This window comes from Malus sylvestris, chromosome 11 (assembly GCF_916048215.2).
Source record: "Malus sylvestris chromosome 11, drMalSylv7.2, whole genome shotgun sequence".
Classification (NCBI taxonomy): Eukaryota; Viridiplantae; Streptophyta; class Magnoliopsida; order Rosales; family Rosaceae; genus Malus; species Malus sylvestris.
Genome location: NC_062270.1, coordinates 4,107,086 through 4,123,999, shown reverse-complemented (window position 1 = coordinate 4,123,999; position 16,914 = coordinate 4,107,086). Strand labels below are relative to the sequence as shown.

Below are 16,914 nucleotides of genomic sequence, written 5' to 3'. Positions count from 1 at the left end.
ATGCACGACTGTCATCAACATAACTTTCACTTTCTATAATAAAAAAAATTAAAGTTTTACTCAACATATCCTTAATATAATTCCAAAATATATTTTAAAATTTTGAAGAGCTCGTTTGGAAGTACTTTTACAATGACTAAAAGCGTTTTCGATGAAAATGTTTTTGAACCAGTCATTAGTAAAAACACAAGTGAATTGTGAAAACCATCAAGTGCTTCTTAAAAAAAGCACATAACTGTGCTTCTTCCTAATTCAATCATTTTAAAAGTACTTTCAAACATCTCCTAAAAAAAAAATTAAAAAAAAAAAAATGAGTTTATTATTTTCCCCACAAACACAAGCACCATACATTTTAGTACAGGAGAGAGTTGTGATTTCTTATCTTCATTGCCCACCATACAAACGCAGTGTCTTGGCATTGTTTCTTTCACAACCTTTTATCTAATTTCCATTTCCTTCCCGCTAATGGCATTTTCTCCCACACCATCACTATCTTCCTTCCAGTTAGAATATGGCGGCTGCAAACTGCTTCAAGCATGGAACGAATCTTCCCGTCTCCGCGAATCTCCGGCACAAGCAGCCACCGCCTCGAAGCAGCTTCATCGGAAACAATGGGCTGAAGGGAAACAGAAGCATGGTGCTAATGGTGGGAATGTGTGGGGGACATGGAAATGGTAAGGCATCCAAGAGGGCTGGAATGATAAGGTGTGGGAGAGGGATAGAGGACTTCATAGGAGGAGACTTGGTGAGATTTGATCTTGGCCGTTGGCTTTCTGACGTCGAAGAACACAAGGCCCTTGCTGTCTACTCTCCCCATGAAGGAGGGTACGAGGGGCGTTATCTTAACCGCCTGACGTACCAGGGCTACTATTTTCTGGACCTCAGTGCGCGAGGGCTCGGTGATCCTGAGACCACCCTCACCAAGGTCCACCCCGTTTGTCCGGTAAGTTTAGATATCTAACATGTTATGTTATCAGATTATTACTTTTCGTGTTCATGTCAAATTGTAGAGGCCATTTTCTTGTATTCTTCTTACTCAAATGATTATTGTTGGAAAGTAGCCTCATCTAGGGAAGCAGCCCATATCAAGATGGTACTTCCCACCAGAGGTGGATTACAGGCTTGCCGCTCTGCCTCCGAAGGCCAAAGGCCTTGTAGTCTGGATCATTGAAGCCAAGGTATTTACTCTTGTAAACAAAAGCGGACTGCGAAAATCACTTCCCGAAGCAAAATAGGAATTCAAGCACATTAATGTTGTCCCATGTACTTCAGGTTCTGTCGAAGGCGGAATTGCAGTTTCTTGCTCTGCTTCCCACCCTCCGTCCCAAAGTCAGGGTCATCGCGGAGTGCGGAAACTGGTAATGCCAAATGTCTTCTCTTTTTTTCCATACATTTTTAGGTGTTCATGCGTACTTTCATGGCAAAGATCATGTCAAAAAAACCGATATATTGGCAGGAGGAAATTTGTGTGGAAGCCACTCAAAGAAATTTCGGGACTAACTGCTAACGAGGCATGAACAATAGCAAAGACAACCCATGAATTCAAGTCGCACTCATCCTGGACTTTCCGTTGTTTAGCAGTGCTGCATTTTGTTTATCCATGGAACAAGAAATACGCTATAGTTTTCACTATTGCCGTTGTTTAGCGGTGCTGCATTTTTCCCGATCACATGTCAAAGTGTACATAATTGTTTCATCGAAACATTGTAATCAATCCGCTTTCATCCGACAGACAATTTTGACGATGTCATCCGACTAAGAACCAAACAAACATCTGTTGCATTGCTCTGATGAGAAAATTGGTAAAGATTGTGCTCACCTTCAATCTCCTCTAAGTTATCCGTCTCTCATTTTTCCTGGAAGGGAAAAACAGAGGATGCTTCGAACTGTACAAGTCAGAATCTAAGTTCTCCTCTTTCCCACGTCTTCCATGTCTAAATCAACTAGTCTTGATGACAAACGAGTTGGCAACTGGGCAGATACACCAACAGATTCTGGAATGTCAAGACTGTCGCTCATGGATGGGCCCTTGTTTGCACGATTGATGTCAACTCCGTCGATTTGTTTTATACATTGAGTATATAGCAATAATTGTGGAGTATATATGGCCTCTCCCCATTTTGGCAATCGGTTTTATGGTGGAACCTCAAAAATAGATAGCTACTTTAAATTGACGGGGGATAGAAGAAAAACGAACTCGTTATTATGAAATTTCAGTATATAGTTACAAGCGCAGTACAAATAAACAAGCCTTATTGGAACCAGCAACACCAAGTGAACAGACTAAACTCTAGAGAGCAGGGGGCCTAACCAGCCTCTCTTATTTTTCAGCACAATGGTTATTTAGCTGCTTCTTGTCGTAACTTCTTCACCAAGAGATCAACACCATGTTCCGGCTCCACAACTAATCTAAGTGTAGGTGCATGGCGGTACTTGGGAGAAAGTGAGAAGGAGAAGTTGGATACTATGAGAGCTATCAGTACCTTGAGCTCAACCATGGCAAAGTACTGTCCTAGACAGATTCGAGGACCAACTCCGAATGGCATGTACAAGTGTGGAAGCTTGCAAGCGCCTGTGATCCCATTCGCAAACCTATCGGGTTTAAATGCGTACGAATCTGGTCCCCATACTTCCGGATCAGTGTGCAGTGTCACCACCATGGTCCAAACATTGACACCTTTTGGGACATGAATGTCCCCGAACTTCATGTCCTTCAATGCCTCCCTTGACACCACACTAACTGGGGGATATAGACGCAATGATTCATGAATCACCATTGTTAGCTGCACACATAATTCAAAAGGTCAAGTTTATGGTAACTGATACATGAAACCCAAAATTCTAAAGGGCGCTGAGATTAGAGATCTCAAGGCGTTGTATACAGTATACTACTTTGCAAGACTTTAATTTCATAGCATTATCACAGCAATATATCTTTCAAACATGGAAGAATTCCAAACGTTGATCATGTAAACATACATCTTAATCAGGGAGTATAATAATAAAACATATATCATAGTCATGTAAAGATCAAATACCTTTTTCATGTTACGAACCATTTCAGCATCTGGAATGCGGCCCTGGCAAATTTGATGAGCCTCGGCTCTGACACGTTCTTGCCATTCTTGGTTCGAAGCCAACAGCATGAGGCACCATGTGGCTGCAACTGCTGTGGTTTCATACCCGGCCAAGTATATGTTCTTGCAGTTATCAACGATGAAGCGGTCTGTTGCCTCCTGGCTCAGGTTACTGTTTTTAGCACCCTCAAGAATAATTTGCAATATGTCCTTCTCATATTCTGCTGCCTGCCTTTCCTTCACTACCTGCTGTATCAAAGAGCTAGCCTCCTTTTCTAAGGTCCAAACTTCCGTATTGCTCTTTGTGGGAAGGTGTCTGCAACAAGATTACGATTAATTAATAAGATTATGGGTAAACAAGTATTGATTTCAAGAATAGTGTTATATGTACAACATCTGCAGACCAAGTTAATCAATTATGTGAGAGTACCTGAATACCTACAAAAGATGTTACCGCATATATGTGTATATATGAAATGAACAAAGATTTGGCCAAATTTACATAGTTGGTTATGGATTTATATAAGGAAGACCTAATAGTGGAGAAGAACTTCTCCGCAACAAGGATGCCATGACGATATCTCAAGCCAATCAACTGTTGTTATGCGGAAATGTTGAAACCTATGGTAGTGCATGATTAGCTTGGGATACCACCACAACAGCATCCTAGATGTAGATACGTTTTCGCAATGGTGAGTACCTCATTCCAGGAATTCCGGCCAGAAAAGCTTTCCTGCCCATAGCCTCCTGGAGTTTCTTTAGTTTCTGAAATATCTCCTCCCCTTTGGAATAGTTGCTTCCAAAACAAGCTCTTGAGATAGCATCGCCAGAGAAGCTTCCCATGTAGCTGTCTATTTTTATGTCAGAAATTCCTCCTTCTGCCTCAATTCTACTGTTCCATGAATTTATCAGTGTAACCGTAGACTCCGCGATTAAGTTAATCATTCCCTGTGGGGTGACCATATATAAGTATAATCAAAACAAAGGTGGCCTAGAGATTTTTTTTCAACCATCTTTCTATTTCTAATACTACACCAAGGGCTACCACTAAGATTACTACACCCTTGATCGTTTAATGACTGCTTAAGAGTATATATACCTTAACCTTGTCCATGTATAGTTCAGGAGCAATGATTTTGCGCTGATGCACCCATGAGGCGCCATTTGAGGTTAAAATACCTTGACCGAGCAAAGGACCGCGTTCTTTAAATTGATACGTTGGTTTCCCCAAGTCCAAGGATGTGCATGTTGTAATCTCCCTCACTGCATCAGGTTGGTTCACGTATAATATTTGTGTGTTTCCAAGTGCAAACACAAATACTTCACCTGTACAAAATATTTCCCACTAGCCGTTAATCAGTAGTCAGAATTTCATCATTGAGAAAAAATCAACTTAATTTTCTAATGGCCATAAAATTTGAATATGATTATATATGCATAAACTTTCGTATCCGGAGATACACTCCCCCCCAGGGGGGGAGGGGGTTTCGTATCCGATCCCTTTCATGAAAGTTGTCCTCGTATGTGATGAGGAGAGGATCATGATCATAAACATAGTACTAAATACCCACCCACCCCCTCCTCCTCTCTCTGTTTCGTATCCGCATGGGTATTGAAAATCTTAAAAACCCGTAGGTTCTCAATTTTAAAGGAATTCCTGCCAAGATGACAGATCCTGCCGTAGGTGCCTCTACATGAGCTTCAGGTAACCAAATATGAACTGGTACCATAGGTACCTTGATGGCGAAAGAGGCTAAAGAAGCAATCCATAGAAAGATTTGGCACGGCTCACTAAATTCTGTGGTTAATAATATTTGTAAATCGGTGGTTCCTATTTGGAGAAGAATCAACAGAATAGCCAATAGCATAAAAACAGATCCAAGTAAAATATAAAGGAAAAACTGATATGCTATATATGACAGACATATATGTCCGACCCCTTCCATGAAAGTTATCCTCGTATGTGATGAGGAGAGGATCATGATCATAAACATAGTACTAAATGGATAATTATATGCATATTATTATTTATACCATAAAGTTTCCTCCACTTCTCAAAAAATGGAAAGAGAAGAGCAGCACAATTGTGAGAGATCGGGGGTTCAATGGTAGAATTGCTGGAGCCTCGAGCCTCCTTGATCTCCAAAATATTTCCCAGCAGAAGAGTTTGTGGAGGTCCATTGATTCCTTGCTTGGTTAGCAAGGAACGAAGCCTCTTCGGCTTCGCCACATGCCCATTGTAGAGACGTGCCAACAATCCTATGAACCCTAGCAACACAAGGGACGTCAACAGTTTTGAATCAAATTGGAGGAGCTCCATTGATGCAATTTGACTAGTTCATGCAGATGGGAAACCCTTGCAACCGCCTTACACATCATTATATACGGTGCTCAAGAATGGCTAATTCATTTTAAGGTTGTCAAGTCACGGTTCTGTGCAACTGGAATTCCTACGTTAACTGCAAGTCCAAAGTTCAACAACCACTGTACGGTCGATAAAATTTTAAAGCAAATTTCATAAATTAAAAACTCACACGTCTTGTAAAAGCAGTCGAATGTTCACTGCAAAAGTAGTGTGAATGTCTAAAGCAATGTGAATTTCCACATGATGACTTTGACCAGTAGTTATTGGTCTCTTAGCTTTTGTATTTTGGACATCAAATCATGCGTTGGTTAGTATTGATGACCTTAAACCATTTCTTACTCTTTGTCTGGGTTCACCCGAGTGCGTGTGGGTAAGGCAATCGCAACTCTGGTGTCATAAACCATTTCTTACTCTGATGTCATTAAACCATTTCTTACTCTTTGTCTAGGGTTTATAAAGTAATGTGTAAGACCACGTGGTGTCACAAGTCCATACAAATTACGCACATCAGGTCGGGTCTTATTTAAATGCAGATAAGTTGAATTGGGGTTGATTAAAATTTCGTTTGGATGTGCTTTTAAAATGATTGAAAGTACTTTAGGTGAAAATATTTTTTGAAACAATCCTTAGTAAAACGTTAATAAATCCTGAAAAAAGCCCTTAAAGTGCTTCCTGGAAGAAGCACATAACTAGTGATTCTCGTAGAAATCACTTAAAGTGCTTTTGGAACTCAAAAATATTTTCTCTAAAAGTGCTTTCAATCATTTTAAAAGCACATCCAAACGAACTTTAAATATTCAAAACATTGTCTACTTGATTAAATTATAACTCACTTTTTCATAACTTTGTACTCGCAAAACAAAAAAATTAATACGAAGTTTAATAATACAAGGAGCTAGAACATCTAATAAGAAAAATTAAGTCACCTCTTGTTAATACAATGAATTAGTAAGCATTGAACATTAGATTCCATAATTCAATCATTTTATTTGGTTTTGAGATGATTAAGACGTGCCAACAAGGAGGTTCTACACTTTGGTTCGTGTTTGAAGGAGTATGTCAAGATCCAAGCTTCCGCACAAGAGGTCTAAATGTCCCTCTATTCATTTGAATAGCTATTATCCATGGGGTTTTTATGTAAGATTGTCACACCATCATGTATTGTAGTGTTATCAATTTATTGTAAAATATCAATTTTGTTTTTCTGTTTATTATAACAAGTGGATTAGTAATATCACATCACTCTTAATTACTTGAATTGTAAGCCTACAACCTTAAAAACAAGTTATGATTGTCCTAACAAGAATTCTAAAATGCAGATTTGAGTTTAGTCAAGTCAGTTCAATTTTGTGTAATTGAAAAAAGAATTCTAAGTTGGTATATATAGGTTGAAAAGTATACTGTGAACTCTGAATATAAAAAGATGTGAAATGTCGATTTAGTCCCAGAACTATCACCTTAATAAAAATTAAGTTATTGAATTATTAGGTAGTTGTTGTTGTTGTTGTTCTTAATAGACTCCAGGATATCATCATCTAATGACTTTGACCAGTAGTTATTGGTCTCTTAGCTTTTGTATTGGACGGACCAGGATCCTCTCCTGAGCTAAGGATGAGGATCCTCTTGATCAAGGAGTGTGGGCCGTTGGATGAAAATTCAACGGCTACAATTATTATAACTTTAAAGGGACCTCCATGTTTGTAGCCGTTGGATTTTCATCCAACGGCCCACACTCTTTGGTCAAGAGAATCCTCATCCTTAGCTCAGGAGAGGATCCTGGTCCGTATTGGACATCAAATCATGCATTGGTATTAGGGAACTTTAACGAAAAGCACCCGGTACTGTTCACTTTAACGAAAAACCACATTTTTACACTAAAAAGTCAATCCTGGTACTATTCACTTTACCCTTTATTTTGTCCTTATCATTAAAACTCAAAGTTTTCAAGCCCTTTTCATTAGTTTTCCTTTGGTATTATTGATGACCTTAAACCATTTCTTAGTCTTTGTCTGGGGTCACCCGAGTGCGTGTGGGTAAGGCAATCGCAACTCTGATGTCATAAACCATTTCTTACTCTGATGTCATTAAACCATTTCTTACTCTTTGTCTAGGGTTTATAAAGTAATGTGTAAGACCACGTGGTGTCACAAGTCCATACAAATTACGCACATCAGGTCGGGTCTTATTTAAATGCAGATAAGTTGAATTGGGGTTGATTAAAAATTCGTTGGATGTGCTTTTAAAATGACTGAAAGTATTTTAGGTGAAAATATTTTTTGAAACAATCCTTAGTAAAATGCTAATAAATCCTGAAAAAGCACTTAAAGTGCTTCCTGGAAGAAGCACATAACTAGTGCTTCTCGTAGAAATCACTTAAAGTGCTTTTGAAACCCAAAAATACTTTCTCTAAAAGCGCTTTCAGTCATTTTAAAAGCACATCTAAACGAACTTTAAATATTCAAAACATTGTCTACTTGATTAAATTATAACTCACTTTTTCATAACTTTGTACTCGCAAAACAAGAAAATTAATACGAAGTTTAATAATACAAGGAGCTAGAACATCTAATAAGAAAAATTAAGTCACCTCTTGTTAATACAATGAATTAGTAAGCATTGAACATTAGATTCCATAATTCAATCATTTTATTTGGTTTTGAGATGAGGAAGACGTGCCAACAACGAGGTTCTACACCTTGGTTTGTGTTTGTAGGAGTATGTCTAGATTTAAGTTTCCGCACAAGAGGTATAAATGTCCCTCTATTCATTTGAATAGCTATTATCCATGGGGTTTTTATGTAAGATTGTCACACCATCATGTATTGTAGTGTTATCAATTTATTGTAAAATATCAATTTTGTTTTTCTGTTTATTAATATCACATCACTCTTAATTACTTGAATTGCAAGCCTACAACCTTAAAAACAAGTTATGATTGTCCTAACAAGAATGCTAAAATGCAGATTTGAGTTTAGTCAAGTCAGTTCAATTTTGTGTAATTCAAAAAAAGAATTCTAAGTTGGTATATATAGGTTGAAAAGTATACTGTGAACTCTGAATAAAAAAATATGTGAAAGGTCGATTTAGTTCCAGAACTATCACCTTAGTAAAAATTAAGTCATTGAATTATTAGGTTGTTGTTGTTGTTGTTGTTCTTAATAGACTCCAAGATATCATCATCTAATGACTAATATTTCTGAAAACATAGTTTATAGACTTAATTTTCATTCAAATGATAATTCAATGATTAAAATGATAGTTTATCCTTAAAAAATTAGTGTAAGTTTTGTCAGCCATTGGACGATGATATCGTGGATTCTATTAAGATAAACGACAATTGTTGGAGAACAATTCAGAAATAAACAAAAATAACAAAAATTCTAATATTTTATTAACCAAAATATACTTGCTATGCAAAACGAAAATTACACAATAATACAGAAATTAATATAAGAATATTGATGTTACTAACTTGATTACAGAAGGAAGAGGCTAGCGTAAAAGCTATGTCCTTCAAACAGTATTTACGTCCCACTCATGTGCTTGTGGTTCTACAACGTCTGCTCGACCAGGATTCAACGACCTAATTCTACAATCCGCACTGGATTCTAGAACTCTAGCAAATTTGCTTTTTGTGTGTTTACTCTCTAGAAAATTCGTACGGAAGAAAAGAGCAAGAAAGATGATACATTTGGATACTGTGATTGCATATATATAGGTTGTTTCACACCCTTTCAAATACATGTTCAGTGTATTTGAAGGTACACAACTCTTTCTAAGAGCTGTGTCTTTTAATCAAAACGTTTTTAATTAATAAATTAATTAAAAACTTAATTCAAAAAATAAAAATAATGAATCAGATTAATTTTAAATTCCAAGGCCCTAAGTGCCCCAAGGAAGGCCCTTGTCTTGATTAATTAATATTAATTGTATTTAGACTATATTATACAAGCCTAATCCACACAACCATAAGGCCCAAGCCTTCAATCCATTCCAAATGGTCCATGTTCTAATTACTAGACTAAAGCACTAAATCTATATAAAGGCCATTGGGAATCTTGTTTTCCCCAATGTGGGACAAGAGTCTCAAAACTTCCAACAACAACTACCTAATTCAATTTTCTTTTAGCAATGGTACGTCTACGTGAGAGGGTGGTTGTTAGAAGCTACCAGGATTGTCGTGTGGTGGGGAGGGTTTGCCAATAATAAGGCATTAAAAGTCATGGGCAAAATCGATCTTGCTTTTAACCTATGACGTGAAGGTGTGGTTGTTAGAACTTGACACAAACAACACGAATATAATGAGTCGGGTTGTTATTGAGTAATCCATTAAAGTGTTGGGTAGTTATCGGATCATCCATTAAAAATTCGATAAGATATTGTTTATCAGACCTAAACATTAGGCATAACAATATTCTTGCATGACCTATTAATCGGACATGAAATGACACGATCTGTTAATTAATTGGGTCATTTGTTAAGAACTAGTTAAGATTACGAGTTTGACATGACACAGCTCCTTAAGATAATAAATATGATATGAAAACGATATAAACACTTGCGAGACCTAACTCTAATAATAAGGCGTTAAATCGATCATGCTTTTAACCTAGCTATAACGTGAGGGTTGTTGTAAAATCGACAGTGTGTGTAGTGGAATAAAAGAAACAAGACACAAAATTTACAAGGTTGGAGTACATCCTCGGGGCAGCAGTGGTGCTTTCATTATAATTTGGAATAATAGGAGTACAAAGATAACTCTCTCTATTATCTCATCTCTTTTTCTCTCTTCCTCTTCTTTCATCTCTCTCTACCGTGAGTCACTCACCTATGTTTGGTGTGTGTTGCATTTATATAGAAAACATGAGTCGTAGGGAGTAAGCTTTGGCAGACAGCGAAAGACAACCTTTATTCCCACTTGTAGCTTAGTGGATTAGTGGCCAGCGTGGACATCCACCATATTTACAACACTCCCCCTTGGATGGCCACAAGTCTTCGATTGACTTATTAAAATATTGATCTGTCTTGGATGCTCCCCCTGATGAATATCTCCCCCTGATTTCAAATCATTTAGGCTGATCGTTGATCATTCTGCTTCAGTCTCTTAACGAGAAGAGTTGCTGAAAGAAATGCTTTACTTGTTGTTAACTTTCCACATGCTTGTTCTTGAACTAGGTTGGAGGGCCTTCTGCTAGACTTACCCCAAAGGTCTGAATTTACTCATTTTATCTAGAACGGAATTAGATTCAAGGGTGGTGGACACTTGATTTTGAATCGGACTTGTGATTTCTTCAAGGGCTTCGAGGTTTGATCTTGAATGAAATTGGACCATAAGGAGCTTCACGTGGCAAGTGATCTTCGGTTTTGTCGGGGACGAATCAGCACGTATTTGTTGCACTTGTCTCCACATGCTTAAATGTATCATTTTCACTTGCCTTACTTGCTTCCCTTGCTTAAGTAGTATTTTCCCTGGTTTCCCCCTATGCATGTGTGGCATATTCTCCTGCAGTATTTGCCCTCTGATGCATAAGTGGAATGCAACCCTTGCATTTGGATGGTTTATCACTTATTGGTGACTGGAGACCCAACTCCAACAACAGTTGAAGATAGCTACTCGAGAGCAATACTAGGTAAGCAATCAGGAAAGGTTCCAGGCAGTTGGTTCCTTACCGGGGGTTTGAGTGGAGGTTTCGACATATTGCTTTCTTTATCCTTGTCTTTGCAGGTAAGAACAAGAACAAAGGAAATGACAGGGAGATTGCATGATATGAGATACTCTTGCTCTTGTGTGACTTGTTTTGAAGAGGTATTCTCGGAGAGGAAGAAAAATGAGTATTTCAAGATATTTTGTTGAAGATGCATTCTTGGAGATGAGGAAGAGTTAGGTATTCTTGCAGGTTTGCCTTGTTATGGAAAACGGAGATCGACATATATAGAGATTTTTCAATAGCAGGTAGTGGTGTTGTGCCTTTACTCTTGTCAGCAACTGTGGTGTAATTAGAACAGTAAGATTTACGCGTTTTCAACTTTGTCAGAGATCTTTGACAAAGTTGCATGCGATATCCAAAAAAGCTGAGATTGCGTCTGAAAAATGCCAACGAACTTTATTCAGGAAAATCTGGCTTTTGAAATTCGGAGAGTGGTCCCTCTTCGATCTCTGAACGAGTGGCTCTGTTGTCTCTTCTTTTATAGAGACATCAATTGTGTTTAAGAGTATGCTCATAAAGTTGTTGCCTTTAGAAATTTCCTCATTCTTGCACTTTTGAAATTTTACTTGACCTCTTTTTTCCTTCAGCATTTCTGAAAATGACTTGCCCATTTAACATTTGCTTAGATTTGAGTCTTATGAGTGATACAGACGAGCAGCGTCAGGATAATATATGGCGCATGTCCTTCTTATCTTCTAATGGTCCTCTTACGGTTGGGGACTCTGTGATGAAGAATAACATAACCGCTACTGTGATAGCTAGGAATCTTCTCACTTCAAAGGATAACAGGATCCTTTCAAAATGGTCTAATGAGTCGGCCGTTCAAGACTCATTGGCTCTCAGTGTTCAGTGTGTGGGCTATGTATCCAATATGGGCCAACGCCTACTTGCTCAAACTTGCCAAGTTGAATCATTGATGGCTGAGGTGGCAAGTCTTAAACAAGATATAAGAGTGCTCAAGCACGAGAATAAAGTGTTACACGTGCTTGCAAATAATTACTCAACGAGCATGAAAAGAAAGCTCGGTCAGCTGCAGGAATCCGAATGTCGGATTCAAAGTGATCACCAAAAGTTCGTTGCTAAATTCCGAAAGCAACTGATGCCTTCCCCTTCTGGTATTTTGCCAAGTACTGGGGTGCCACATAATCAATCTCCAGTGCCTCCCCCTTATGGGGTACTTCCGAGTACTGAGGCTTCACATGAGCACTTCAAAAGTAGTCGAATATTCACTGCTAAAGTTGTGTGAATGTCTAAAGCAATGTGAATTTCCACATGATGACTTTGACCAGTAGTTATTGGTCTCTTAGCTTTTGTATTTTGGACATCAAATCATGCGTTGGTTAGTATTAATGACATTAAACCATTTCTTACTCTTTGGCTGGGGTTACCCGAGTGCGTAGGACTAGGATCCTCTCCTGAGTTAAGGATGAGGATCCTCCTGACTAAGAAGTATGGGCCGTTGGATTTCATCCAACGGCTACAAACAGGGGGTCCCTTTAAAGTTATAATAATTGTAGCCGTTGGATTTTCATCCAACGACCCACACTCCTTGGTTAGGAGGATCCTCATCCTTAGCTCAGGAGAGGATCCTGGTCCGAGTGCGTGTGGGTAAGGCAATCGCAACTCTGATGTCATAAACAATTTCTTACTCTGATGTCATTAAACCATTTCTTACTCTTTGTCTAGGGTTTATAAAGTAATGTGTAAGACCACGTGGTGTCGCAAGTCCATACAAATTATGCACATCAGGTCGAGTCTTATTTAAATGCAGATAAGTTGAATTGGGGTTCATTAAGAATTTGTTTGGATGTGCTTTTAAAATGACTGAAAGTACTTTAGGTGAAAATATTTTTGGAAACAATTCTTAGTAAAACGCTAATAAATCCTGAAAAAGCACTTAAAGAGCTTCCTGGAAGAAGCACATAACTAGTGATTCTTGTAGAAATCACTTAAAGTGCTTTTGGATCTTAAAAATACTTTCTCTAAAAGCGCTTTCAGTCATTTTAAAAGTACATCCAAACAAACTTTAAATGTTCAAAACATTGTCTACTTGATTAAATTATAACTCACTTTTTCATAACTTTGTACTCGCAAAACAAAAAATTAATACGAAGTTTAATAATACAAGGAGCTAGAACATCTAATAAGAAAAACTAAGTCACCTCTTGTTAATACAATGAATTAGTAAGCATTGAACATTAGATTCCATAATTCAATCATTTTATTTGGTTTTGAGATGATTAAGACGTGCCAACAAGGAGGTTCTACACTTTGGTTCGTGTTTGTAGGAGTATGTCGAGATCCAAGCTTCCGCACAAGAGGTATAAATGTCCCTCTATTCATTTGAATAGCTATTATCCATGGGGTTTTTATGTAAGATTGCCGCACCATCATGTATTGTAGTGTTATCAATTTATTGTAAAATATCAATTTTGTTTTTCTGTTTATTAATATCACATCACTCTTAATTACTTGAATTGCAAGCCTACAACCTTAAAAACAAGTTATGATTGTCCTAACAAGAATTCTAAAATGCATATTTGAGTTTAGTCAAGTCAGTTCAATTTTGTGTAATTGAAAAAAGAATTCTAAGTTGGTATATATAGGTTGAAAAGTATACTGTGAACTCTGAATAAAAAAAAAAGTGAAATGTTGATTTAGTCCCAGAACTATCACCTTAATAAAAATTAAGTTATTGAATTATTAGGTAGTTGTTGTTGTTCTTAATAGACTCCAAGATATCATCATCTAATGACTAATATTTCTGAAAAGATAGTTTATAGACTTAATTTTCATTCAAATGATAATTCAATGATTAAAATGACAGTTTATCCTAAAAAATTAGTGTAAGATTTGTCAGCCATTGGACGATGATATCGTGGATTCTATTAAGATAAACGACAACTACCTAATTCAATTTTCTTTTAGCAATGGTACGTCTACGTGAGAGGGTGGTGGTTAGAAGCTACCAGGATTGTCGTGTGGTGGGGAGGGGTCGCCAATAATAAGGCATTAAAAGTCATGGGCAAAATCGATCTTGCCTTTTAACCTATGATGTGAGGGCGTGGTTGTTACTTGACACAAGCGACACGAAGATAATGAGTCAGGTTGTTATTGAATAATCCATTAACGTGTTGGGTAGTTATTGGATTGTCAATTAAAAATTCGATAAGATATTGTTTGTCAGACATAAACATTAAGCATAACAATATTCTTGCATGACCTATTAATCGGACATGAAATGATACGATCTGTTAATTAATTGGGTTGTTTTTGGGTCATGTGTTAAAAACTAGTTAAAATTATAAGTTTGACATGACACAACTTCTTAAGATAATAAATATGATATGAAACCGATATAAACACAAAAAACATGACTGCTTGCCGGACCTAACTCTAATAATATGGCGTTAAATCAATCATGCTTTTAACCTAGCTATGACGTGAGGGTATGGTTGTTGGAAGCTACCAGGTTTTTGTTTTGTTTTAAGGGGTTGTCGTCGTCCAATAATAAGGCGTCAAAGGTCATGGGTAAAATTGATCCCACATTTACGTCTGACCCATGATTTGACACGCCGTGACTCATGAAAGAAAAACTTTCTTAGCCTAACTTGACGGATCAAACAAGCGCAAGGAACTGATCTCTTCCACCATGATTACCAAATTAAGTGATCTGGGTATGTGAAATTTCATCAAATTGTCAAAAATTATCATAACTTTTAAAGAATTAAAACATGTAGATCGTTGGATGAAATTTCAAAAACCTAAATTACTTGATTCGGTAACCTTTGTGAAAGAAATCCGGAAAAATCTCTTTGTGCAACCAAGCACATGCGCATACATGCCCAACGTTGTGCGTCGTAAATTCTTAATGTAAGACTGAAAGCAGAGAAGAATGGAATATAAAAGATGAATGTTCATCAGTTGTAAAAACTATGCTATGCGTAAGAAAAAGGGATGATTATCCTTTATAGGGTACGTTTACTAATCCGTAATCAGATTGAGATGAATTGGATTGAGGAGGAATTGAAATGAGGTGGAATCAGAATCAGATTCATGTTGAAGTTGTTTACTAAAATTGTATGGAATCGGAGTAGCAATGATGTTGAGTCCATGTAAGTTGTTTACTAATTCACCTAAATCAGAATAAAAATCAATATGATTACTAAAATACCCTTGTTCTATTTTGTTTTATTTCATCCGTATATTTATTTTTAATAACATTTTAATTTGTTTTATTTCAAGCCTTTATTCCAAAAAATTAAAATTGTATACAAATTTATTGAATTACCAATATTAAAATATTAAACAATTTAATAATGCTCTTATTCAAACCCAGTTGAATAGAAGTATAGAACACTTCTCATCTCTCTGCAAGTCTGCATACTATTCCTCTCCTGAGTCCTGACCCTCACCTCCACCTTCGCCATGCACCCTACACCATAGTGATGAACCAATATTTATACTATATATTTTCCCCGTTTTATATTTCTTTTATTGTCTAGTTTAGTTGGAAGTTTTGAGTATTTATGAGTTTTGCCATTTTGTGTTTCTAGGAGCAACAAGATTGAGTTTGGTGGAAAAGTATGCAAACGTTGGAATTTTTTAGTGATTCCAGTTGGAGCTGATTCACAAGAGATCGAAGATGATCATATCAAATTTTCAGCTCAAAATTGCCAGCCAATTGTTCCCAGCTTAAGAATGAAGACAGGTCAGCGTGCTGACAAGGCAGTTTGGACCTCTGAAGGTTGCATAAGAGATAAGTACATAATTAAAGCCTAAATTGAGGAAACTTCCTTCTTAGCTTTTGAAGCAGACCTTTCAAGCTTTCTAAGGACATCTCATTCATTGAAATCTAAGGAATTTTGGTCCACTAAACGTTATGGCCAAATCTGCCCACTCCATTTGGCTAATAAAAATAAGAAAGTAAATACATTTGTTTTGTGCTTTACTTTGTCATCATCACTCGACAGACAATGGGGTTTTCAATCCCACTCATTTGACCTTTGTAGCATTAGAAAAACAGAAGCTTCCTTTGTCTAATAAAGAAGGGGGACAACAATGATGGCCTTCCACTTGTGGCCTTGGTGCTTTGAAAAATCATTTCCTTTTGTTTAAGGCAACACACGGCAAGACAGAGGAGAATGACATATGGCAACGGATTAGAACCATAGAGGGACAACACGGCAGAGAGGAAGGAAAGGTTGTAGCGTTGGAGACAGTTGCAACATAGCAGAAAGCAGAAGGGATGCCACATCTCCAAGAGGATCAGAGAGCACAGGAGATAGCTTCCTTGTAAAAAAAGGGTTGTCTCTTTCTTTGATTCTTCATGGATAATTTCTTATGTATTCAAATAATTATGTATAACTAATTTCCTTTTGCTAGAATGAGGCCATGAGCCGCAACATGATTACGTAGATTTCTCTTTCAATTGCTTAAGTGTTGTTATATGCTTGCTTTGATATTTTCAATCTCTAAATTAAACTATCTATGTGTCTTGCTGATTGATCACCATTAGGATGCTTAGAAAAGTCATTGGATGCAATTTTGAACGAATGTCACGTTAAAATTGGTTATGCTTCTTGCGATTGAGGATTGTAATTTCTCCTAAGGTAAATATCATACTCTTAGGGATTACATGGTTTAACAAAAGGATTTTCATCAAGATTAATGAATCATTCATGTTTATATTTAATCCAAATGTCATAGATAAATTGCATGTAGTGGTATGCGTTTTAACTTGAACGTCACAAGTAAAACATAC

The 16,914-nt window shown here is 37.1% G+C and overlaps 2 protein-coding genes across 2 annotated transcripts; one reads left to right on the top strand and one right to left on the bottom strand.

The window, feature by feature from the left end:
* The first annotated feature begins 417 nt into the window (after positions 1 to 417).
* LOC126589683 (NAD(P)H-quinone oxidoreductase subunit N, chloroplastic-like) lies at positions 418 to 1,818 on the top strand. Its single transcript, XM_050255058.1, has 4 exons — positions 418 to 943; positions 1,062 to 1,178; positions 1,273 to 1,358; positions 1,457 to 1,818. The coding sequence occupies exons 1-4, from the start codon at positions 512 to 514 to the stop codon at positions 1,515 to 1,517; spliced, it is 696 nt and encodes a 231-aa protein (XP_050111015.1). The 5' UTR covers positions 418 to 511; the 3' UTR covers positions 1,518 to 1,818.
* A 363-nt stretch (positions 1,819 to 2,181) lies between these two features.
* LOC126589682 (cytochrome P450 714C2-like) lies at positions 2,182 to 5,507 on the bottom strand. Its single transcript, XM_050255057.1, has 5 exons — positions 5,112 to 5,507; positions 4,177 to 4,403; positions 3,778 to 4,025; positions 3,039 to 3,393; positions 2,182 to 2,783 (listed from the first exon to the last, which is right to left on the bottom strand). The coding sequence occupies exons 1-5, from the start codon at positions 5,395 to 5,397 to the stop codon at positions 2,340 to 2,342; spliced, it is 1,560 nt and encodes a 519-aa protein (XP_050111014.1). The 5' UTR covers positions 5,398 to 5,507; the 3' UTR covers positions 2,182 to 2,339.
* Positions 5,508 to 16,914: the final 11,407 nt, after the last annotated feature.